Source organism: Falco punctatus, assembly GCF_963210335.1.
Source record: "Falco punctatus genome assembly, chromosome: 11".
Classification (NCBI taxonomy): domain Eukaryota; kingdom Metazoa; phylum Chordata; class Aves; order Falconiformes; family Falconidae; genus Falco; species Falco punctatus.
The window spans coordinates 2362723-2387756 of NC_137591.1; the positions used below are offsets into that span (position 1 = coordinate 2362723).

General features: G+C 48.3%; 1 protein-coding gene across 4 annotated transcripts in view; it reads right to left on the reverse strand.

The window, feature by feature from the left end:
* Positions 1 to 25034, reverse strand: part of PDE4B (phosphodiesterase 4B) — a 216198-nt gene that overhangs the window by 13697 nt on the left and 177467 nt on the right. For all 4 annotated transcript variants that reach the window (XM_080407255.1, XM_080407256.1, XM_080407257.1 and 1 more), the window contains one exon: positions 13551 to 13663. In XM_080407255.1, coding sequence (XP_080263381.1) covers positions 13551 to 13663 — 113 coding nt within the window. The remainder of the gene's footprint in view (positions 1 to 13550; positions 13664 to 25034) is intronic.

Here is a 25034-nt window from a genome sequence, read left to right on the forward strand (position 1 = left end):
CCCAATTGCAAGATTTAATCATTATTGTAATTTATTTTAAGCTGAAATGCAACCGCTTTACTAGGAAGCTGTAGCTGTCCTTTTAGCATCAAATCAGAAGAAAAGCACATTGTCCTGGGTCTGACAGAGATCACAGCAAGGAGTCACCGCCGATGTGCTGCACTCGCCCTGCTTTAGGATGTCCTTGGTGATTGCTAGCTGTAACACACTGCACGACAGCGGCCAGCACGCCAAAAATAAAAGTGCAATCTCTGGTCTAAAATTATTTACTTCCTCCAATTGCCTTCATTAAATGTTATCTATCAGCCTCGCTTGGCATGACATCATGAGGCTTCCTTGTGTGCTCTGGGACGTGTGGGACATGTGGGGCACGGGGGCAGCCTGTGCTGCATTGCACCCCCATCCCCACTGCAAGAGCCCGCACGCAGGGAGAGGCAGAACCCGCACACAGCCCGTGCAGAGCTCCCCACTTGCCCAGGCTGCTGGAGCAGCACTGAGCACCACAAAAATCACGCCTCACTGGCCAGGCATGGCTCCAGCTTCTGCTCAGCACCGTCCAGATGGAACTGCCGCTCAGCCTTTTGGCCATCAGAACCACACGGTGCAAATGAAGTTGCAAACCCACCTCCTTCTCTCCTTAAATTTATGATTAACAGAGGTGGAAAGCTGATGTCACCTCCCTTTGAGCACGTGGCTGTCTGCGTAGATCAAAGACGGGGTGCCATCTGCTCGGATTCTGCCACCACCATCTCTGCTGCTTTCTCTTGCAGCAGCCTGCCTTGTCCTAGTGTGACTGTCACACAGCGAGGCCTCGTTCGCCAGGTTACTCAACCAGTTTAAATACTGCCTCATGGGATGCAGGTGGGAGCAAGATGTGAAAGATGGTATCTCGTGGGATACGGCCAGGAGCGGGATGTGAAAGATGCTGGCTGCCCAGGAGAGCATCCCACAGCGCCGGGTCATGGACACGGGCTTTGGCTCATGGGGTCTCCAGTAAACTTCGTGTCAACCAAGAGGGACAAAAGCCTTTTTGAAAGTCCTAAGAGAAACCTTAGTGACGGAGAACGAGTGGCAGCGAGAATGAAAACCAAGTAAGAGAAAGCCCGTGGGAGGAGAGGAGGTCTCTGACCCTATCAATTCCTCACAGTGACGTATTTTCGCCGGTCACAAGCACCAGCCACCGACACATGAGCACTCCCACAGACTTACAGCAAAGCATGTGCTGAAACATTTCTCTGGATCGAGGCCTTTATCTTTACAAGGAAAACACCATAATCAGATGATCACACAAACAATTTTTAAGCAACGTTGAATCTGTCTGGTTTTCTGTACAATTGCCCCTTTCAGACTAATAATTCCAAGCAGTGGACAAACATCAGAAAAAATTGCCTTTACCTCACAATTGGCTGCCTTTTCACAGCGGCACCAAGCAATTAAATGGCCTCCACAAGGTCACCTAAGCCATCTGCAGCAGAGATGAGGGCAGATAGAAGACCTTGGGTTTCTCGTATCTGATCTTTAACCAGGAATCTGTTCCCTTCACCTCCTGCAACAGCCTTAATCTTGCTCACTTTTCCCGACTTTTAATCAGCAACCTTTTATAAACGAAGACAGCAGTGTTAGAGCACTGCTAAAAGGACTACCGGGGCCAGACCCAGCCGAGACACCACCCACAGCCCGAGACACCACCCACAGCGCTGTAAGAATACCCACGTGCTTTGCAAAGTTTATTGCAAATTACCATCTGAATGATGCTGGCACCTAAGCAGTATTTACTTAATAACACTATACCCTTTTAAAATGAACAGAGTTCAGCATGGACCAAGGCATGCTGATGGTGCACTCGGCAATCACAGTGTCTCTGCTGCTCGTGGGGGGCATTTGGGATTTTTCCTGAGCTTCCCTTGATGTCAGGATGCTCTGGAGTGACACAGCTTCCTCTGAACTGCTTTTGCCATTTGCCTGCGGCGCCTGCGGGGAGAAAGCGCGTTTGCTGCCTCTCTGCACAGATCAATGACTGATGTCATGTGCAAACCTCTGTAAGATCCCTTCATTAAATCGATTTGACAGCAAAGGGTAAAACAAACAGATTGCACGCTAGCAATGAGAAAATACCAACTGCTCTGCCATTAAGCAAACAGAAGTGGTGCTGCTTTAAAAAGCTCGTGCATGAGCACAGCATGGCCCTCAGCTCGGCAATTACAATAATGCGTATCAGCAACATGTGGACATGTGCTGTTATTTTCATAATTAATAATCATCTTGGTGCCTTTTACAAAGGAAATAAGCACCGATAACCTCACTGTACAGATGGGAACTGAGGCACACACAGAATATGCACGTGCACACACGAGGATGTACACGGGAGGGGATGCCCACCCCAGAAAGAAGCAAAATCAGGAAAAGGGCTTGAGGGTCCCTGCTCTCTACCCAGAACTCCGATCACAGGACCGTGCAGTTAACACATTCAGCTGATGAAAAGAGTGCAGATAACGTAAATAAGATGAAGCCCCAGCCAAAAATTTTAATAACCAAATACACATGGTGGTACAGCTGACCTTCCCAGCGAGTCGCAGAGGTCTAAAACCATCTGGAGCGTTGTGCGAGAAAAAGCCAGCGCATTGCATGGAGTTTTCCTGTTTTGCATGCTCTGAAGTAACTGCAGAAGTCATCTGAACCAAATTAAGTCTCCCAGAAATTGAATCATTCTTTGATTACCAGCAGTGACCCTTTTTCATGTATTCTCTGGTAGAGGGAATCACAGTTTCTTTCCAGCTTTCCAGTCGTGTGTGCGTGCGGCAATTTCCTTGATTACTGTTGGGAAAGTTCACTCACAGTTCCCCTCTTGGCTGCCCACACTGCACCCTTGCTGCTCACGTTCCCTCTGCACCGGCAGCTGCACTATTTGCTTTGCAAGGACATGACCATGGGAGCTCAGCAGGCGCGCAGCGGCATCAGCATCAGCATCAGCACTGAGCGCGGCAGCTCCCTCCCTCCCTCGGCAGCCGGCCCTCCATCCCATCCCAACCAAAAGCTCTGTGTGCGAGGCCTGCCTGCCTTCATTTGTGTGAGAGACAGAAAATTTGGCCTATCGTAGATTAGGCCAAACATCTGCCAGACTGAGGAGCCCCATCACGCTGGGAGCACGCCGGCAGAGGGGCCACCCTGTGCCACACGGGGCGGCGTCCAGGGCAGCACCCAGCCACACGTGGGACATCTCCCCAGTGCTTCAGTGGGCAAAGTCCCACCTTTATGGCTCTTCATGGAAGAAACAACTCTTCTTCCTTTCCTAGGAAGGTTAGGGAGAGCCACACAGCGGCACACACAGCTCTTGGCCTTTCCAGCCCCACACCAGCTCCAGCGACAGTCCTGCTGTTATTCCCATTCCTACTCCCCTTTAGAGCAGGCATCAGAGGTGTTCCTGGTGCTTTACAGGGAGACTAAAGACAGGAGGATGTATCTGCTGCTGATGTAAATCCTTTGAAGTCGATGTATACCAGCTGGGGTTCCCTGAGGCCAAGAGTCCTTATGCAAAGAGGCTGCTTAAAAAAGTTTTAGTCATTTGCAGGAGCTGAGGGCAATTTCAAGATAAAAGAGCTGCTGAGATGCTGTGGGGCTCCAGCCTGCCCGGAGTACCTAGGGAGAGTGGGGTCCCACCCCACACTTTAATGGAGGAATCTCGGTGCAGATCTCCAGTGTGTAAAAATGTTTATAAACTCCGTTCCCCGCAACCCACCCTTCTGACGCAAACATTACATCCCTCACTCTTCCACCACTCCTAGGCTCCTAGAAATCCTTAGAACAAAAGGATTTGTGGTACGAGCGTTACTTTCGCCTTTGATTTCCACGCAAAGGCTGCTGGGCTGAATCCTCCTCAGCTTAATTGCCTGGGTAAATTACTGCAGGTCCAGAGGCGCAATTAAACTCTGGTGTAACTCCACTCGTTTCAACAGCTCTTCTCCTGGGAATAACTGGATGCCCAGCACTGGGAGCTGGGAAGAGCTGACACTCACCTGCCTGTGTGACGGAGCAGGAACGAGAGTCCAGCCGGAAATTATTTACACACAGGAGGGAAATTACTCATCCGTGTATACAGCAACCAGGTCAAACAGCAAATGTGTAATGCTTTTGTCTGGACCTCTGGTCGCTCTAAGAGAAGAGATGTGACACTCATGTGCTAATGCAGGTTTGTAAAAAAATGAGATTAGTCTCATTGCCTGTGTTTGAGAAGTTAGAATGAGTATTTCCAAATACCTAGCCCTCTCTTCCTGACACGGACAGCTCATTCCTGTATTGCACAGAGACACCTACCCCTCAGGCAGACAAAATTCCCGGAGCTGGGATTTTGCCTGAGCAGTGGCAGAGCCAGGCTCACCGTGTGCGCTCCTGGGTGCCCCGGGACAGGGGTCAGACCCAAACCTGGGCACCCCCTGCTCACTCCTGAGGCAGGGCAGGGAAGCTGATCTCTGGCACACAAGTGCCTTGTAAGGTCATTTTTCATTGCTGTTTTTTCCTCAAAACCTGCTGGTTTTGGAGTGCTGGAGCATTTCTTTTGTTGCTTCTTAAAACATCTGCAAATGAGTTAAAATTCTTTAATTTATAGAAGCCGTAACTCATTCATTTGTCTGTGCTTTCCTGATGTTACACCACTTACAGAAAGGGCTATATCAAACAAATTTGCAGCTGTCCTTGTTACACCCTAATTTCTATCAACTTTCCTTTTTAAGCACTCACACCAAGGATGAGGTGAGGGGTAGCTGCATTTAAATGTTTAAAGAAAAAAAAATGAGCCCACTTCGCACTAATCATTACTAAAGGGAGGAAAGTTTTCAGACGCATTTCAATGCCTGAAGAAAAGTGGAATGGCTGCAGTCAACTATCAGTCATTAAAAAAATCAAATGCTTTTGCAACTCTTTCTAGTCCTTGTTTCCTAAAACAATATATTTTTTAATGTGCTAGAAACTATTTTTAATGAGATACAAAGTACTATTTGTTTTTGGGGTTTTTTTTGTTTTCCCTTCAGCTTATTTTTTAAACCAAAAAGTAAACACACGGTTATGAAATCTCCAATTTCACATCAAAGGAGAGTTGATTTATATGTATGTTCAAAGGAAGACTTTAAAGGAGTAACATCATGACCAACTTGTTGGCCTTATGTTATTAAAATAATTTTAAATTCCACAATGTAAATGTTGATAAATAAATAGCATGTTGCCATAAATCAGCATGTGGCTGCTCATGAAAGCAGTAACATATATCTGATGTAGACAGAACAATATTCAGATTTTACCCATGAAGTTTAGCATTTCTGAAAGCAGCAGAACCTCCCTTGGGTGGGACGTATTTACGCAACACGGGGCTTAAGAAGTGATGAAGTGGAACCTGAAGCAGGAGTGTTAGCACCGGTAGGTTTCCAGCTCTTTTCCAGAGACCTGAAATATGCAAATGGCATTAAAATGCCAGAAAGGAAAAACTCCCTATAGGATCCTGCCCGAGGAAAGCACTGTGAATTAGCACTGCCTAGAAACAATACTGAATCTCCTTAGTTAAATGCAGGCTCGGGGCATGTTACTCACTTGCTGGGAACTGGTAAGGCAGAAGAAAAAACCCCCCGCCCGATGCTGGCGAATTGGTAAGGTCATAGAGAAACCACCCCATTTACTTTCCTGAAAATGAATGTGTCATGTGTTTGTAAGGTGTGCCTGCCTGAGTTTTTGTTGGCACACGAAGAAAATGCCTGCCATACCCTGCAGGGCCAAATCCGCTTACGACCTCCTCCATCGGGCAGTCCGGAGGCACCCAGTGCTGATGGATTCACTTCGCGGTGTATCCAATAGCACTGTGTCTGGTACCCAGCAGCCCTCGGTTCAGCTTTACATTTGTTGTTTGGGTTGACATGAAATAGCAAGACTGAGGGAATGTAAGATTTCACGCTGCGTGGTGTGACAAAGCACATATTGTGTGGTCTCCTCAGGTGGAAAAACCACAGCAGGGGGTACGGCCCGGTCTGCAGCGTGATCTGAAGCTCCTTTGGTTCCTTTGGCAGAAGCACAGGTTGATTTCTGCTCCATCCAAAATGCTCTTCCTACACTTAAGAACAGGTCTCTTGTAGCCAATTAATACATGCAACCACAACCGGAGCCTGCGTGTCAACTTACTCGATTTTGTAAGGATTTCCTCACCAGTAAGTACCAAACTGCACATGGCAAGAGCTCGCAACCACACGAAAGCTGAGCAGCGATCCCTCAGGAACTGTACTCTCTTCTTCATCACCGAAAGGTACATTTTGTAACATAAAACAAACTACACTGTAAGGAGGAAGGACCACACCGATGGCACATTGCAGGCAAGGGGTGACTCCTGAGACTAGTACCACCTTTTCCAGAGCAGCTGACACAGCGTGGTCAGTCTTCATACCGCGTTTTCAGCCCAGCACTGCTTGTATTTTTCACTTGAACAAGAGGTGAGCAAAGAAAACCAGCAAAAAGGAAAAACATTTGTTCTGCAAAATCATTTTTATAGAGTTTTACCAGGTGGAAAAATGTTCGCCACGTTAAGTGCAAAAGGAAAATCAGGAAGAAGAGATGATGAGTACCAGCCTGAGCTGAAGGCTAGGAAGCAACAGCAAAATTAAAACCTACAGCAGCTTGTTTGTTGACATAAAGTTGATTAAAGAAAGACCTGATGCAGCTGACAACATCTGTGGCCTCGAGAGCAGATAGCGCTCCAGAAGGCTGCAGATCTCAGACCAAAATCTTCTGTCAGTCACACCCGTGCAAACCACACTGCTGCCAAATGACTACGTAAGGAGAGCCCACAAACCCGCGAGCCTCCCCAGCCGCTCGTCCCTGCCAGGGCAGGCAGGCAGCAGGCAGAGGCAGCCCTGCTCCCGGGGAGCTCGGGGCTGCGCGTAAGGAGATGCTGGCCATTCAGATGAAATATGCCTGGATTATACTCTCAATCTTCAGGAGAAAAAAAAAAAGAGAAAAAACCCTCAAAAAACCAAACATCTGAGAGGGAAGAGCATTTGTCATTTAACAAGAGAGCAATGCAATTAAACATGGGATTTTGTTAATCGTGTGAAGCAGCAATTTAAATTTAATTTAAATTTGAGTCAGGCTCTGCAGTCATCATTTAAGCAAATCCAGCTGGGGTTTTACCTGAGTAGGAGAACAGGCTCTGGAAAATTCAAATAACTTTGTGCCCTGAGATGACTCTTCCATGATGCCCGTGATGAGGAAAAACTCCGGCAACTTTTAATTGACAGAAGTCTGTATGCTTCAGAAAACACAGGATAAAGAGCAAGTCCTAGGAAGAAGTCAGTGTAGCTCTACAATACGGTATCCCCCCAGAAAACATGGCAGTTGGCCCTGCCAAAACGAAAATGAGGCTAACGCAAGCACCAAAACCATACGGAAGGCACTAATTAATGTAAATATATTTAAATGAAAAGTCCTTCTCACACAGAGATAGGCAAATTATTTGCAGAATAATTTTTATGTGGCGTTTGCCCAGCTGTGCTAAACCAGCAGCAAGGTGAGGCACTTCTTGTTTGTTTGCTTTAAACACAGGGCAAAGGCTTTAATCAGAGGAATCTCTCCCTCTAAGAGCTCTGACGGATGAGCCTTCAAACCAGTACATCTCCACAACATGTTCTGGCTTTGATAACACAACATCTTTCAATTAAGTTTCACTTAGCGCAAGTATTTTGATCCCCAGCCGCCCCACCGAGAGCAGTTGCTCTGCAACTGGGTAAAAAACAAGGAGTTCGGAGTAAGGCTGTGCAAACTGCCCTGGTCCATAAAATCGGGTCAGGATTGGGACTGCTCCAAGGATTAAAGCCTACTCTGCAATCCTTCACAGCTCACCCTCATCTAAGTGATGCTTCTCCTCCGAGATTTCATGCTCATTCTCTGGTATCCTCACTTCACTTCCAGATGGGTCACTGCTCCGAACAGTTAGTCACTCTCTAGTCCTGCCCTCAAATCATGATTCATTTTGAACCTGCCTTTGAGCTATTATTTATTTAAGCCCCACCCTAATGTGTTATAACGTAAAAGTCTGAGAATGCAGAACTTTTAAAACACATCACATCCCAGCACAAGCAGAAATCTTTAAAGGACATGTTAGAAGGTCCTGGGCACTGTCACGTCCCAGAGGATGGCAGCTCCACAGAAGGGCTCCCAGGAGGATGGATTCGAACCAACATTCAAACCAAAGTCTTCTTATCTGCTGTGGCTATCTAGACGTGCTGGTCCTGGGATCTCCCTCGTATGGGCTTTTCCCACCCGTTTACCACAACAGTCCCAGCAGATGAGGATGCATCTGCCGCTCAGAGTCACTGTGCTCTAGGAGGCACTGGCTCCCGATGCTGGACACTTCTCCCAATGGTGCAGCTTTCCAGTACTTAAAACATTTGAATCAGTTTGACTAAGACGTTCAGAAACTGGCAGCCCAGAGGGCTCACAAGACCAGAACATTATATTGTTAAATAACCCACATACGGCCCCACTATTCCACCCCACTCTTATGACATATCTGATATAGTCAGAATGATTTATTTTAGAGGCCAAAGAGCAAGGGAGGAGGAACAGGATGGATACAGAGTTAGCTACCCCATAAGTCCATTTATGATAGTGATGAGAACTGATACACAGGAGTTGACTCGGACCCATCTCCGCAAGTCTTGAACATCCATGAGGAGCTCTGAGGGGTTTTACAGCCTGGGGCAGAGCCACTGCCCAGAGCCGGCTCCTCCTCACTCAGCAGGCTTCACTGGAACCTTGCACTCACCGCTCCCAAGTGGCTCTGTTAAAAAACCTGGCTCCTGCATCACCCATAGCTTTGCCTTAAGAAAAAGACTGCCCTGTCCTCTAGCACAAGGACATCCTCAACACAAACGAAAAGCCATCAGATAAAACAAAGATGGAGTGAATATTCCCAACCTCAGATATAAACAGCTCCTACCGCAGTTCTCATCGAGCACAACGATCGCCTAGCATCCTGCTCTGCAGACAGCAGCTGTACGTCTAAGAAACAGTTAACCGCTGCTGAACACGCCGACGTCAAACCTGACACGGGCAACGTGTTAGGGCTCTGCAGGGACTGAAGCGGAGCGATGCCAAGGGCTGCTCTGACCAGCCTGCCACACTCCAGAGAGCTGGGTAGCAGATCCCGGTTTCCATAACGTAAGTCCCTGGGCGAGGGGAATACCGGCGTGCGGCTGGGGAACCGCGTGCGGAGCTCAGTGATTCATCCCGGCTTGTAAAAACAGGAGACGTGGAAGTCTCTTTGTTTCGCTGGCTGCTGCACAAGCGAACAAGCCCCTCTTTGTGCGGCACTCGGCTATTTTAAAGCGTATTAAACAAAGGAAGTTACAGCAAAAGCAAGCAAAAGACTAAACAGGTCGGCACCACTTAAGGGAAACATCACGTCCAAAGGGGATGAGACGGAGGGCTGGTGGGCTGGCAGAAGACAGGCGAGCGGGCGCGGAGGCTGTGCAGCCCAGCACATACGCTGCTGGCACGTGGCCCTGTGCCGTGCTCAACCCCTACCACTGACCCCAGGAGTTTACATTAGTGTCCAGATGTTTATTTAGCCACTGCCTCCTGAAAGCTAGGTGCGGCCTTGCTCCTCTTTTCTGACTGAAATGCCCTTTGAAATACAAGCAAAATGAAATCAGTTATGTTTATCTTAGTGGCTTCTGGCTCACAAGCAACCAAGATAGGAGTGCGAAGCCCTGACGTGCTGCTGCCCTGAGCCACTGGCTGGAAACGGCCTTGGGTGGCAAGATTTGAGTTGCATCATTCAGCACTTGGGAGTAACGGAGATGGCTTTAAGAGCTGACATAAGAAACTAAAGATTTACTCTGCAGTGTCTGCAGCTGCATGAGCAGTGTTGGCGGGGACGGGTCCCCCAGGGAGCAGTCCGGAGAGAGCAGCGGGTTTCAAAAGTTTCAAGAGCACAAGGCAGGCACCCTGATGACACCACCTCTGTCAAAATCAGAATATCCTCACAGAGCACAAACGACATCACCTGTCCATTTACTTACTTGACAGACTGCAAAAAGCTCTAAATAAGACTGGTCTACTTTAAGGAGGTGGAAAGGTACTGCTTGGGCCCATTCAGATATATCCGTTTTAGGCACAGTCTGGGCTGTATACTGCACAGCCAGGAATCAAACGTCTTCTCCATCCCTAAATGCTTGGAGCTGGCAAGACCAGCATTTCAGCTGGGAAAAATACTTGCTCCTTTTTAAGATTCAGGAGATGCACCGAGTGTGTCCTTCTCAAGATCCCAAATGCTAGGCTAGGTAGTAGAGCCGAGGGGGTCCTGCACTTCCATCCGCAGGACAAGCGAGGCTGCGGACAGCTGCCTAATGCCAAATGCAACATTACAGGGTGGCCACCAAGAGAGAATATACCCCCTCTATCAGCAGGCCCGTGACTCACAAATCCTTCTGAGACACAGCAGCTGCCTGAGCTGGAAGTTGGACAGGGTGATAAATGCAAGAAAAAAAAAAAAAGAATATATATGTTACAATAATGTAAATATATGTGGTCTGCTTCTTCAGGCAACACTGAGTGCCTACAGAGCTTTTTGCAGGTAATTTCGTTTCACTGCACAGCTGCAGTGCCATACTCTCCTCACAGCAAAAGGTTAGTATTAATGTTAGGAAAATAAATCCCCTTCGTATTGGTCGCATTCCCTGCAACCAGGTAGTTTTCCAGATAACTTTCTAAATTGGAGAGAAAAAAACTAAGGGCACTGTGCACGGTCAGTTGTTCTGCAGCAAAAGCTTGGAGCTGGAGCAGCAAGGGATTTGGGCTGGCCTGCAGATCAGGCACTGCTCTGGTAATGCAGCAGGACTCACGGATAGCGACAACACACAGGGGAAACAGTTTCCCCTTTGCCAGTTTTAGGTCCAATCCCTGCTCCTGGGACCGTAGTGTCCCACCGTGCAAGCGGCAGTGCTTCCCTGGCTCACACTGATGTCAGTGCAATCAGACTCGTTAGCTCACAGTAAGATTAGCTGCTCATTTCCTCACTTCTCCTGTAATTAACTCACATCTTAAAAACGTATACGCACAAGTTTTAACTGATGTTTTCCGAAAACCATCAGCTTAAAGCCAGGATGCTGTCCTGCATGGTGTTTCCCCCCCGCAATTCCTTTTTGTTGCAGGACTTCTGAGAATCACCCTGCGAACACGTATGCCGAGATCCTCCCTCTCTCTCTGCTGTTGTTGCAACTCTGGGTTTTCTAAACTACGTCTGTCAGGAAGGAGACAGGAAATTCGAGTCACACTTGCAACAGCTGTGCCATGCCTACTATCAGTCTCAAATGACGTAGTTTGGCTTGGGTGGCGCGGGGCCAGGAACTCGGCGAGAGCGGAGGTCAGGAAGATAGGTCACTGTTTATACTGCTCTTGCACTTGGGAGCATGCTGAGTCTATTTGCTTTCTTCCTATCTATACTGTTTCTCTTTCCGTTTTTCTTTAATAATGTGGAGCCCAAGCATCCTGTTTTCAAAACATCTGACTGTTTTTCTGTTTACCGGTGACAAATTTAAATGCCGTTGACCAAAGCTGGCAGTTGAGTGGGATACTTGGTGAAGGGAAAAACCTTGCCAATTAAGGACCGTCGCAGCCTCCTCCTAAAGATGCACGTTTCTAGTTTCTAAACCAAGGGCTTCTTGCTCTGCAAGATCACTCTGCAGACTGTACGTCTGCCACCAAAACCCAAAAGCCACAACCCCCCAAATTAATTTATGTCAATATTTAGTGCTGATGAGGCAAGGAAAGTGAGGTGTGAGGCCATTTAATGTTCTTCTTTCACAGATGAAAATGATACTGGAAGTTGACCAAAAAACGCAGACATTTCAGAAAATGGTTATGAAAGAACAAAGTTTCGGGAACCTTTTGCTCAGCCCAGCTGCAAGCCATCTGCACACAGAGAGATCACAACTTTTAATTACTACAACAAGCAATTTAGTTAAAGTCTTTCACCTTCATGAGTCTGGTTTGGCAGTCAGAAAAAAAAAAAAAGAATCTCAAAGTTAAAGGGTATCAGTGTCCACATTGGAGGTGCAGCCCTCTGCAGCCTAAACCTTTCTCAGCTTTCACCCTGGGTTCCCTCAATACAAACAAACAAACAAACAAACAAAAAATATTCTTTCTTGAAAGCCTGGTCTATAAAACTTTTATTGCTTCCTTTGGCCCCGCACGTCGTGGTAATCGCTAACAGAGGAGGAAGCCGAAATAATAGGATTTCTCTGCTCAACGTTTTTCATAAAATCAGTTTATGATCAGCATTTCTGATTTCATTAATTTCCACTTAGGAAAAAACCCAACAACAACATGGGGTTTGTGCATTACAACTGGGAACCGGGTTTCACCGTGGCAGCGGGTCAGAGCCAGGGCTGCAGCAGACACAGCCCGAATCCCAACGACGGAGCAAGCTCAGTCTGGGACTGCAGAGCTGCTCCATCAGACAAGGCACGGTTGTAAACACTGCATTAAAGCCTGGGTGAGAGAAAGCTGAGCTGGAAAAGCCAAGGGATGGGGAGCAGCCAGGCTGTCCCGGAGGTGCGAAGGCTGCGCTGGCAGCCAAGCGGTGCCGCGGGGCAGGGAGCGCCGCCACCCCGCACAGCGCCCGGCAGCCAGGCTCCTGCCCGGGGGGATGCCGCAGCCACAGCCTGGCGTTCGGCTGGGCAGGACGGAGCTGGGGAGCCCGGCTCCAGCACGGGGAGGGGGCAGGCAGGAACAGCAGCTTCTGAAAGTCGCACACAAGGGTTCTGACCTCGCATTTCGCCTTTCCTCTCTGCTGCTTCTCGGTGCGCTCCTGGGACTCTGCTCTCCCTCGCGCTCCTCTTAGCACAATGTACTTTTCTGGCTTTACATTACTTACTTATACTTATTCTCTCTAAATTAGAGAGAAAATACCTTACTCCTCGCAGTATAACTCAAAACTCCCCTTTCATTACAAATTAAAAAAGCCCACCCAAACCCCAAAGGAGCCAAGGTGCCGGGAGGCGGTCGAGCAGCTCCCCCGGGAGCCGATTCCCTGTGCGGGATCTCTGCCGGGAGCCGATTCCCTGTGCGGGATCTCTGCCCTCGCTCCCTGCCCGCGCGGGCGAGCGGTGCGGAGCCAGCCCACCGCTGGGGACACACGGGGCGCCCACCGACGGGCACAACACCGACCAACAGCGCACCGCAACGCTTAGAGCTTGCCGCTATTACGGACAGGCAGCAATGAAGATAATTGACTTCTGAAGTGATAATTTGTTAAATGCGGGCGTTTGCCCGCTGTGCCTGGAAACATCGGTGCCGAAGGGACGGGCGACGGGCGCCTCGGACCGAGCGGAGCGGGGCCGGTGTGTGCGCGGTGGGCGCTGCTGGGACCCGCGGGGCACCCGCACCCCCGGCCCAGCGCCGAACTGCGCGTTCCCTCCTGCACAGCCGGGATGCAGGCGGCCGTGCCCCGCACCGCGCCCCGCACCGCCCGCCGCCCGGCTCCGCACCGTGCCCCGCACCCCCCGCGCCCGGCTCACCTTGTTGGATGCCATCTCGCTGACGGAGCGGTAGGTCTGGATGGTCTCCAGCTGATCCAGGCACCAGTCGAGCTCCTCCAGCGTCTCCATGGCCAGCTTCTGGTAGGGCTCCTCTGCGAAGAGGCAGACGGACATGTAGTCGGGCTGGCGCGGCGGCAGCCTCTCCATGCCGGGGCCGCCCGAGCCGCCGCCAGCGCCGCCGGAGGTGCCGCACCGCTCCCTCATCATGCGGCCGCCGCTGCGCTCCCCTCGCCGCCGGCGAGCAAATCCCCGCCCGCCGCTGGCAGCCGGCACAGCCCCGGCCCCGGCCGCCCGCCCCGGCCCGCCCCGGCCCGGCCCCGCAGCCCGCCCCTGCCCCCGCGGCACGGGGCACCGGGCGCCCCCGAGCAGGGCCGGGCTGCGGGACCGCCGGCTACCCGCCGGCCCCCGGCCCCTGCGCCCCCCGGCCCTGCCCCCCAGCCCTGCCTGCCCCCGCGCCCCCCCCCGCCCTGCCTGCCCCTGCACCACCGGCCCACTCCCCATCCCCGCCAGCTCTGCCTGCTCCTGCTCCATGGGCCCGCTCCCCATCCCCACCTGCCCCTGTGCCCCACCAGCCCTGCCTGCTCCTGCATCCCCTGCCCACTCTCCATCCCCACCAGCCCTGTCTGCTCCTGCTCCCCCGGCCCACTTCCCCATCCCCACCAGCCCTGCCTGCCTCTGTGCCCCGACCCTGCGCTGCTGCCCCACCAGCCCTGCTCCCCAGCCCTGCCTGCTCCTGCGCCCCTCCAGCCCTGCTCCTTCACCCCTGTCTGATCCCGCTCCCCTCCCCAGCTCCCACCTGGTCTAGCTCCCTGCCAGTCCCTATTCCCTGCCAGCCCCTAGCTCTGCTGGCGTGTTCCCTGTGGCCTTGACCACATCACCAGCGCTGCGTCCCACTGGTCCCACTCCCCAGTGCCATGTGCCTGTGCTCCCCAGCAGGCCCTGCACCCCAGCCTTGCCAGCCCTGCTCCCCAAGCCTGCCGGCCCCTGCTCCCTGCTCCCACCGAGCTCTGCTCCTTGACCCTGTCAGCAGGACAATGCGCTCCTGAGCGGCTCTCAGTGTAAAAGTTAAGGTTTACATAAGCGGATACAGTGAATCATAAAATCTCTCCATGAATGTAACTGCTTCTCATAATACCAGTGACATATGCTTACCCCGTAAATCTGTCAAAGTTAATGGATTCAGCATTTCTAATGGCACTGGCTGAGCAGGTAACAGTGACATCAGAGGGCAGGATTGCTATGATATACACTCAGCGAAGCATCTGCTGTATAGCACGCATGCTGTACACACGTATGCCCCATATGTGTGTATACCACTGCCCTCCCTGCCAAACCCTCACCAGGACTGCATGGGATGTGCTCCCCGCAGGGCTGCCACCCTCTTCAGCCCCCCGTGTCCTTGGGGGACCAAACTGCACCTCGTGCTGGTACCTGCCTTCATAGGGATAGATCCTCATCATCATTCACCATCGCCATAAAGCAACGAACATCATTAATAAGTATTGTGCACAGGCTGTATGTTCAATGTTGGAAGTTACATGGCAGAAAGTAGATGCTGCCAAAGAGTATTTCAGCAATAAACTTGCAGGGAGTGCTTGGAACTGGCACATTGTAAAGATTCAGTAAATCTGAATCTTTGTGGCATTGAAAATGTTTTTTCTGTGCTCACAGAGCTCCAAACATGGCAAGTAATCTCATTCTTGCATACTTCTACGATACATATATCAAAAAGCAGGTGGAAATAGCCAAAACACACAGAACTTGAGCGTATTTTCCTTTCTAACATGCATATTCTCTATCAACTACTTTATCATGTGAATTAGTTGACCTGGAAGGGCTCAAATTCCTTGTAATAGAAAATGTTTGCATTGATAAAACTAACACAGGCTAAATCATGACTTTAGGAATTGGAAAAATACCATCTCCTCAGACAAACTAAAGAGGAGCTGACCATACATATAAATAACGAACTGCACTGTGCTGTTGTGGTGTGTTCTCCGAGACTTCCCCACTAAGCAGAACCATGGCACGTGTGCATTCCTGCAGCAGCAGCAGCAGGAATAGGTTCATAGAGGACAGACTCTGGCACTAGACCCTAATTTAGCCCTTTTGGGGATTTCCAACCTTGCCCAGGGTCGAGGTTGCAGGACCTGCTACCCCAATAGTTTCACTTCAGATCTTCACCTCCGAAAGAACCATCACGGCAATGCAAGACCAAGAACAGAAATCTGCACTTGATATTGAAGGATTTATTTTCCCCAGAGCTGATGAAAGGTTCAGGCTATTCCCTTTATATTCCCTTACTTTGAAATCAGAGGTTTGTGTAATAAAAGAAAAAAAAAAAAAAAACACCACCAAAACCCAAGGAAAGGTACTAGATATTACAGAGAACAATGTGAATTAGGAAACTTCAAGGATAAGGTATGGAGCAAGGGGGTTTGGCTACTGCTAGTTCTAAATAATTGAAAATTTTATTTTACCTTTTCAGAAGATGAGATAAATATACAGTGAATATTTTATAGATTCTAAATGTTTTTCAGAATTTTTAGCAGACTATATCTGGACAGTTGTGCAAAATGACCGTTCCTTGCCACCAGCGTTTTGCAGCATGTGAGCTGCTTTTCTGCTTCATCTCCCTGAGGCTCCCCTGGGAACAGTGGGAATCCCTTTGGGCTGAAGCCTGGTTTACCCATGTAAAAGTACGAGCATTGTCACTTACCTAGGCCTTTTCAACAAAAACATTTAGAGGACAATAGATTAACGATTTAAATGCAGATGTTTTGAAAACTGCTACTTAAAACATCTCAAGTCATTTCAATGGCAAAGCTGCAGTGAAATGATAGTAAACTGTTCTTGCTAAGTATAATTTTTAGGGGAAAAAATGGGTGAGTACTGCTACTGTTCAAAAGCTTTTTAATGCCCAATTTAAAATAAGTGTATTTCCATATAAAAGTACTGTTTCTAGCTTTTTCTGACACTAAGCCAGCCTGCACATTTCCACTGCCCTCCCGCGCACAGCTCTGTCTGGGTCTTCAGACCCAGGGAAAGATGCATCACCTTCATCCTTGGGTAGCTTTTCTGAAATTCTGCAGTGTCTTTTGGTTTTGACTAATCCAAATATTTTTTCACTCATTAAGTAAACGAGCCCTGTGAAATGAGGCTCTGGTGGTGTGCCTCCCTCCAGGTGTATGCATGCTTCTCAGCTTCTCCACCCTCCCTGCCCTCCTCGACTCCTCAGTCAGTCATTTCTGAACCTGCGGCAGTTTTAGCTCGGTTTGCTCGACCAGTAAGTACGTCAAAAATACCACATCCCTACGAGTTTCAAGAAATTAGACAGTCAAGCAGAAGAAAAGACATTATCCTCCTTGACAGAAGGAAGACAGCGTGAGCTCAACCTTTCTTAGAAACGGGGTAACTGTCTCCTAAGCCGCTTTGTAAGTGACCCAGTCTGAGACCGATCAGACTGGAAACCCCAATTCCTATCAAACCAGCCCTCTCTGGACACACGCAAGTCCTCTGACTCCCTGCTCATTAACTTGTTGTGACTGTTTACAAACAAATCGTGAAAGCACCGGCTACGATTACACAGATAAGGCTAAATTTGCACCAGGTGTTTTTGAAAAACAGCATGTAAAATTAAAGTGCTTACTCCCAAGTCCCTAGTGAAATGTAAGATACACAGCTATCCAAAAATAAGTCTGATAGAAGTTGAAATAGTCAGTTAGAAGTTGCTCTTCTATGAATGCAATAGCTTTCTGTGGGAACGATCTTAAAAGGGAATAACATGGATTTTCTGACTTTCTTAATAGTTAATATTCATGGATATATACCACATTAATCACATTTGAATATTTTAAAACCAGCGGTACCTAGTGATACTGGTAAGGGAACTAAACAACAGAACCAACGCAGCCCCTGTGAGTGGGAGCAGCTCCTCCTCTGCTGATGCACCATGCCACCTGCCACTCTGCTCAGTGCTCCTGCAGCATCAGTCCCTGCAGACAGCACAGCCAGAGCTGCGTTCGATACAGCATGATACACGAGAGTACGATACACTCTCAACAGCTCGTGATGCTTCAGTGCCAGCTCTGCCTGCAGGAGCAGCATTTGCTTCTGCCGAGGTGGCCATGCAGGGCACAAGAGGGAACTGGAAGTGATAGCAGGGAACTGAGGAACCCTACAAAAGCAGGGGGAAAGAAAAAGAAGTGACAGAAGAGAAAGATGAAGCGCCATTGGGATTCTCCCAGACCGGTATCTAGTGTTACTACAGGGATTCACATAAACAATAAACAAAAGTTCAGATGCTACATGACGTGTTCTTTCCCTGAATCCAATGTGAGCGTCCCACTGACATCAGGAGCACAACACCCTCTGTCAGAAACACCGTTAAACCATCTCCAGTCGTGGACTTTGATAACCTTCCTGGTACAGCTGGTGCACATGGTCACTTACGGAAACAGTCCTGCAATTTCTGGATATGAACTCCTGGAATACTATATATGTGTCTTCAACTGTATCATGTTTCAGTTTATATTTGGGTGTTGCATAACTAAGCCCTTACCCATAAAATTATAACCAGCATTTCCGTCATTTTTTCTAGCGCCCTACGTGAAATCATTTCTGAGACAGAATACAGAACTAATTAAAGACAGGAGTTTGTTTCAGTTTTCAAGTATTCATGGTGTTTCTGCATGACTTTTGATCCTGGTGGCAATTTAGCAGGAACCGAGGTGACATTTTGTCACAAGACCCGATTTGCTGCCAGACCATCAGAGGACAGACTGGCTGAGCCCTCAGAAGCAGCACACCATTTAATATTTTTCCGTTGGCACTTAGGATGTTCTAATGTACTGAAATACAATTCATTTATGTGCCAGTATTTTGCAACAACTGCATTTTTGGTACTTTTTCCATCTGTTTCTTCTTCATCTCTGTAAGACGATGGAATGGAACATACGGTATCTCTCACTAGAGAAGTGACTTAGCAGCCCATTTTTAGAAGCTTTTTCCCATTTGCTGACTTGGCCATGCTATTGGTTTCTCACGGTGAATACGGACTTGAGGCTTCTTTTTCTTCTTGAATACGTGAAAAGTGAAAGGATTTGGACATCATCCTCTTTCTGGGAGTGGTTCAGCTGAAGAGCAAATACACACTTCACCAGAAGGCCTATGAAGTGTCACAGATGAGACGGGGGCTTAATATGATGAACTCTTGGCCCATACTCCCCCACCAACCCCATGTCTGTGCCGTGCTTCCCTGCAGCAGAGAGCCACAGCCCCTTGCCACTGCACAACCACGTGCGCAAGCCCCCGCGCTCGCCCGCTGGCTGGGGTATCGTCGAGCATGAGGCCAGCGTTATCTGCAGCTGCAGCCGTGCGTTCTGGTCCCTCTCTTAACCCACAAACTTGCTGTCCCCATCCTGTTAGCCAAATGCGCCGAGCCTCAGGAGGCAGCACGGCACGGTGGCGGGGCAGAGACCGCAGCCCCTGGGGCTGCGGGAGGCAGTGGTGTCTTTGCCCTCAACTGCCACGGCAGAAGAACCAAGATAGGAAATACTTTGAAACCAGCTCCAAACGCCAAAATTCAAAGTGAGCTTTTCTCTCCTCACAATTCCCTCTTGCCACCCCAGTCCCCTTTAAATAAATACATTAAGACATAGCGTGTCTTGCTTCTGGCAGAGAGCATAAAGGCTAAAAAGTTTTAAGTGGCCAAAATACCAGATCGCAAACAGGTGAGTTAAAAAAGCTGGAGAGGACTTGCAGCTCTCCTCTTTGCTCAGCAGAATATTACAGGTGCCAAATAACTACATTCTCCATGATATAGCAGGGTAATATTGCTAATGGGTTTCTATCTTGTGAACAGGTTGTCCAATTTGGCAGGCAAGAAATGTTGCATACAAATATTTGCAGACATCTTTACAGACTCTGCTCTCCTCAACTCTTAAAGATCAAATTATGGACTGACTGTATGGGTAAAAGATTTCATTCCTAATTCTGCAAAAAAAAAGAAATAGTTACTTCTAATGGATAGTAACTTTGCTCATAAACTTTATGCGTGTAGTGTTTAAGACTCAACAAACCCAAAAACTCTCTATGAAACACGGCTGCCGAAAAGTTCAAAGAGAAACTCTTATGATGCTGGTTAAAAAGCAAGGCATTGCTGCTTACAGCAGTCTTCCCAAGTTTTAACGCAGTATATCCTATCCCACGTAAGCAGCCACTAGTTCACAGTACCAGTAAGACATCTTCTGGGTTATTTACTTTTAATTGCATCCTGGCTGCAATAAATTGCAGCTCTTTATAATTATAAACTTCTTCAAAATTTGAAGCCATCCTTCCTACAAGCACTCTGCAATCAGTTCCAGCCTGCCTTTGTAGCAGCAATTCATCTGAGACTCCGGGGACAGCCACCAAGGTCACCAAAGTGCCCATATTCCAGTGATTCCAGTTGATTTAATAAAAAATGTTATCACTCTATCTTAACCTTACCTCAACAACAATTCAGACTCGGGATCAAATCTGCTCACTTCAAAGCAAAATTCGTAAGAACGGTTGCTCTATTTTGCCTTGGAACGGCTTTAATACTGGATCTGTTCCCAAATCTAGTATGTACGTGGCAGTAGGCAGGCGCTGAAACGTTCCCTGAATGTTTAACAAACTGATAAAATACAACAAAACCTGAAGCAGGCAAACACTCATAAGAAACAAAAGATAAAAATTTAAGTAATACAGAATAAAATGCTTCCCTAGTTTCACTAGTGACGGGGAAACAAACGGTCAATAATGAGTCCATTTGGTGAACTGAACTCCACTGCAGCTCTTAGGTGAGCTGGGGCTTTTGAAGTCCCCATGTCCTTGTATGGGAACATGTAAATGTTTATCCTGGTGCATGAAACCGCTTGCAGGCACTGAAAACTCTGCTTTAGGAAATGTCTGAAAGCATGCTCCCAGGCGCCTAACCTGAAAATAACATGAAGGGTGCAATTTTAAAATGCACTTAATTCTCAGTGTGAATCCATACAACGCAACCCCTGTCCCAGAGGCTTTCAGCACATTTGAATATTTTGCTTATTTACAGATATTTAAAATAATCTACACAGTAAAAAAAAAAAAAAAAAAAAAGGCACATTCAGATACAGACATTTCTTAAAAATTGTAAAAATACACATTATGAGTCTTAGAATTCGCTTAGAATTCGTCAGAGGACATTAAGACAAACCATTTTTAATTATATAGCATACTATATTTATTATAGATTATCTTAATTGTCATTATTATAGATGACCAAAAAGATTAAGCAGAGAAGGGAGATCCTCTACTTAATCACATGAATGACAGATTATTGTTTTGCGAGCAGTACAGATGTCATTAATGTTTAGTGAAGGCTTCATTTACATTTCTCAGTCCTTGACTACTAATGACTAAGAGCTTCTATGAAAGCAAGCTGGCAAAAGCCCTCTTTGTGGGATCCTCACATATGATGTGATCCACCAGCTGAACTCACCTGTGCTTCAGCTGAGACCCGTTTGACTGTAAGGCCTGATGCAGGTTAGAGGACAGAAAAATAAAAGAGCAGAAGGAAAAGAAAGGAAAAGGAAAGGAAAAGGAAAAGGAAATGGAAAAGAAGGAAAAAAAAGGAAGGGTGGCCTGCGTGATTTAACAAGGTACTCTTTGTGGTCATGGCTTAGATAAAAGTCATGCAGATCCAGATCACCAAAGGTGTTCCCTCCCATTCCCTCCAACAAAAGAATATGGCTACTTAAACTTAAAAAAGCAAGATTCATTATATGCCCTGCAATAATTACTAGCCAGTGTCTAGCATCACTCTAAAACCCGGGAGCACGGAGCATGTTCAGTAAAACAGGTTTATCAACAAATGGCATGCCAAAACTTGATCGAACAGGGACTCGGGCAGGCTGTCAGCCATTTACCCTTTGCCTTCCCTAATATATCTGTGGTTGCTTACAGATTGTGCGGACATGTTTACATATTTATCCTTGACAATGCCGAGTGAATAACTGACACCAAATAATTTATTTGTTTAATGTATCCTGTTAGTGCATTCATGACTACCCATGAGCAGAGAGCTATTTCCTTGGATTAAAGTATTGTTCTAACAGATCCAACAAACGTATTTGAGAAAATTGTTCTGTAGATGGGTTTGAAAATTCACAGGGAACAAAATGAAAGGCAGAGAGCACAAATGCAGTGATTAATTTTAAATCTTCAGTGAAAATCTCCATGTCTGACAGCACCATCTTACAAACTGCAAGCACTGAAAAAAGCCCTGTATCCTGTAATTAGGGGTTTCTTTTATAGATGCTCTGTATGTTTTCCAATATTCAGGGAGTCTATGGACCAGATTGTCAAACTTTTTTTCCAAGCACAAAAGCTAGATGTGTACTGAAAAGGGGGTATTATTCAAAAGCACGATGTATCCAGCAGAACTACCCAACGCCCCACGTGCCAGCAACGCTGCCAGCACACAAACATGTTCCTGCTTGTAGGTTTATGGACACTTGCGCACTCCCGGTCCACTGGACCGCGGGGCTGGAATTAATCTAAAATCATGGGAACGACAGAGTCTTTAGATACACTTCCCCTCCTCCCCAACATTTCATTGTATGCAATGAAACTAATTATATCTTTTGCAAAGATAAGTGCAGATGTGCTAAGAAAGGCACAAAGCCCCAGCACCTGTGGAACAGGTGGAGCCAGTACGCTCTTGAGCAACTCCCCAAACAAATGGATGATCCTGCCCTTCTCCCCCCTCCCGATCATATTTTTGGGACTCCAGTTCAACCAGTAACTCTAGCTGTCCCCTCTCACATTTCTCACACCTGCAGCTATACTGCAACCTCCCTCTGGTGGCAAGGGTGGTGGGAGTCAGAGCGAAGGGCTCTGGCTTTGCTCCCCAGCATGGGGCAGCTGCGCTGGGCACCGGGAGAGCCGTGGACGGGGGCCAGCAGGTGCCAGGGCTGGGCAGGAGATGGGCAGGCTGCAGGCGGCGCGGGCACGGGCACTGCATGCAAATGAACGGAGAGCTGTCTCGAAGCAATGCTTTTAGCGAAAAGCTGTTTTAGAAACGTGGACTTTTCTGTTAGCCAGCGCTAATACACGCGATGTGGTGAGAGAGGCCAGGGTAGCGAAACCCCTGCAAAGAGAGACAATGGGATTAACTGGCAAAGGCACCGCTAGAGGTGGCACTGGAGGAGATCCAGCTGTGGGGAACGCAGACAAAATCTTAACACAGGCTCAAAAGCAGCAGAAACAATGGAGTCTGTATTCAGAGATGATAGAGGAAGATAGAGAAAAAAAAAAATGAAGTGAAAGCTTTCTACTGCTAGTTGCGAAAAATGCCAGGAAATGAGAGATGCTGCTGCCAGGAATAACGTTTGTGATACTGAAATTGTTGATGAAAGTGTTTGACATGCACTACAACCTCAGGCAAAATAAGGCCAAGATTTTGGGGGGCATGTTTTTTTTCTCCCCAAAAAAAGAACAAGGAGCAGAAGAAATGAACTCCTCCGTTACACTGCTGAGGAGTCTGGCATTATAAGTTCCCTAATTAAAGACAGGTCCTTTCTGGGACACACCATTTCAGTTGCCCAGAAAGGCTGCTGGGAAAACTCAGGCCCCAGAAAAACGGCTCCAAAATTGCTAAAGACGCCAAGGCAGTGATTGTAACAGCCCCCGCCAAGAACATCGGGGACACATTCAGGAGTGGAAGACTCGGGGGAGTAAGCAGAGACGCCTCACCAAGTGCAGGCACGGGGACCACAGAAAGCAATATGAAAAGGAGAAAGAAGAACCTCCTGCCTGTAGGGAACGACACAAAACCAAACCACTTCACATCCCCATGCTGCATCCCAAGAAGGAAGAAGGCACAGCTCATTTAACCACCAAAACAGAGGCTTCCAGTGACGGGAGAAATGCCTGCAGCATGACTTGGCCATGCCGCGAAGCGCAGGAGACGTCTGCGAGTCACTCGACTGCCATAGTAGCAGTGATGTTTCTGAGTCAACAGCCAATGTGTTCGCTGCCGATCGCTGAGCCAGCTGCAATGTAATCTGAGCAACACCGATAAGCAGTAATATTAGCCTGGAGAAATGTCACTGGGGTGGGGGGGCTCATCGGAGCTATCTTTAGCCATCTAAAAGTTAATCACCTAAGCTCCCCGCACAGTCAGTGGAAAGTGGCTGGGACCTCCAAGGGGTAATCCTGGTCTATTCTCAGCATGACTGCTGCGATGGGCTGAATCACCCTCCGGAGGTGCCGTCATTCTCCTTTAACTACAGAAGGCACCTCTACTGCAGTCACAAGACACTGGCTGGAAGGGACCTCCAGATGTCCTCTGCTCTGGCCTCCCACCCACAGTAGGACTATCCCCCGCTGATCACCAACATCAAACCGATGCACAAGTAGCTGTAGGGCACTGTTAGCCTCCCCACACCCCTCCTGTCATCAGCCACCAACTGCACACTCAGCCTTTATCACCACCCTCAGAGCCTGGTGGCCCAGCAATACCCAACCCTGTCAACAGTCCGTCTGGCCGGCCAATGCTGCTTCAGCTTCCACGTGGGAATGCTGTGGGAAATGGAGCCAAAGTGCTTACTGCAGCAGGCCCTCCGTGTTCCCACAGCCAGGCCATCCTGCTAGCCCTTGGAGGAGGAGGTCAGGGCTTTCAAGCACTATTTGTCCTTGGCAAATCGGTGTCTATCATTCCAGATTCACTTTCTTGCCCTCTGTGTGTCTGGAAACAGACTCCAGCAGACACCCTCGGTGACCTCTCTGGTGACAGGGAAAAGCCTGACTTGTCCACAGTTCCCCAGATCCCCTTCACCCTTCTCAAAGACAGACCTTCTCAAGCACCAGAATTTTTTGTGAATGACACACACTGACCTTACAGCCACACCAGCCAGCTTTTCCAGCCAGAATCCTGTCCAACAGGTGGACTTGAACACATCCACCTCCTCTATGTGGCCCCTAACACACCGCTCCCCTCCATCCCTCTCCTTCCCAAGCTGCCTGGGGAAGCAGATGCTGGGGCCTGGGCCAAGACTCTGGCTGTGAAGACTGAGACAAAAAAAGTCACTGAGTATTTTGGCCTATTTTGGCCTTTGGTGTACCAGCTGTCACTAAGCTGCTTCCTGCATAGATTAACATTTCTTCTGAACTTTCTTTCCATACTCCATACCCTCGTTGGAGTCCCCCCGCTAGTCACAGCTCCATCGGCCTTTGGTCTGCCCAGCTTCACCCCACACACCCAAACAGCTACATCCCTCCCTTGTTACCGGTCCTTTTCACTCTTCGCCTGCTCTCTTTCTGCACTTTGACTCGTTAAGAAGCTCCTTGCTTCACCAAGTTGGCTTCTGCTGAAATTCCTGATCTTCCTGCACAACAGGATGGTTTGCTCCCGAGCTCTCGATGTTTTCTTCAAAAATCAGCCACTACTTAAGATCT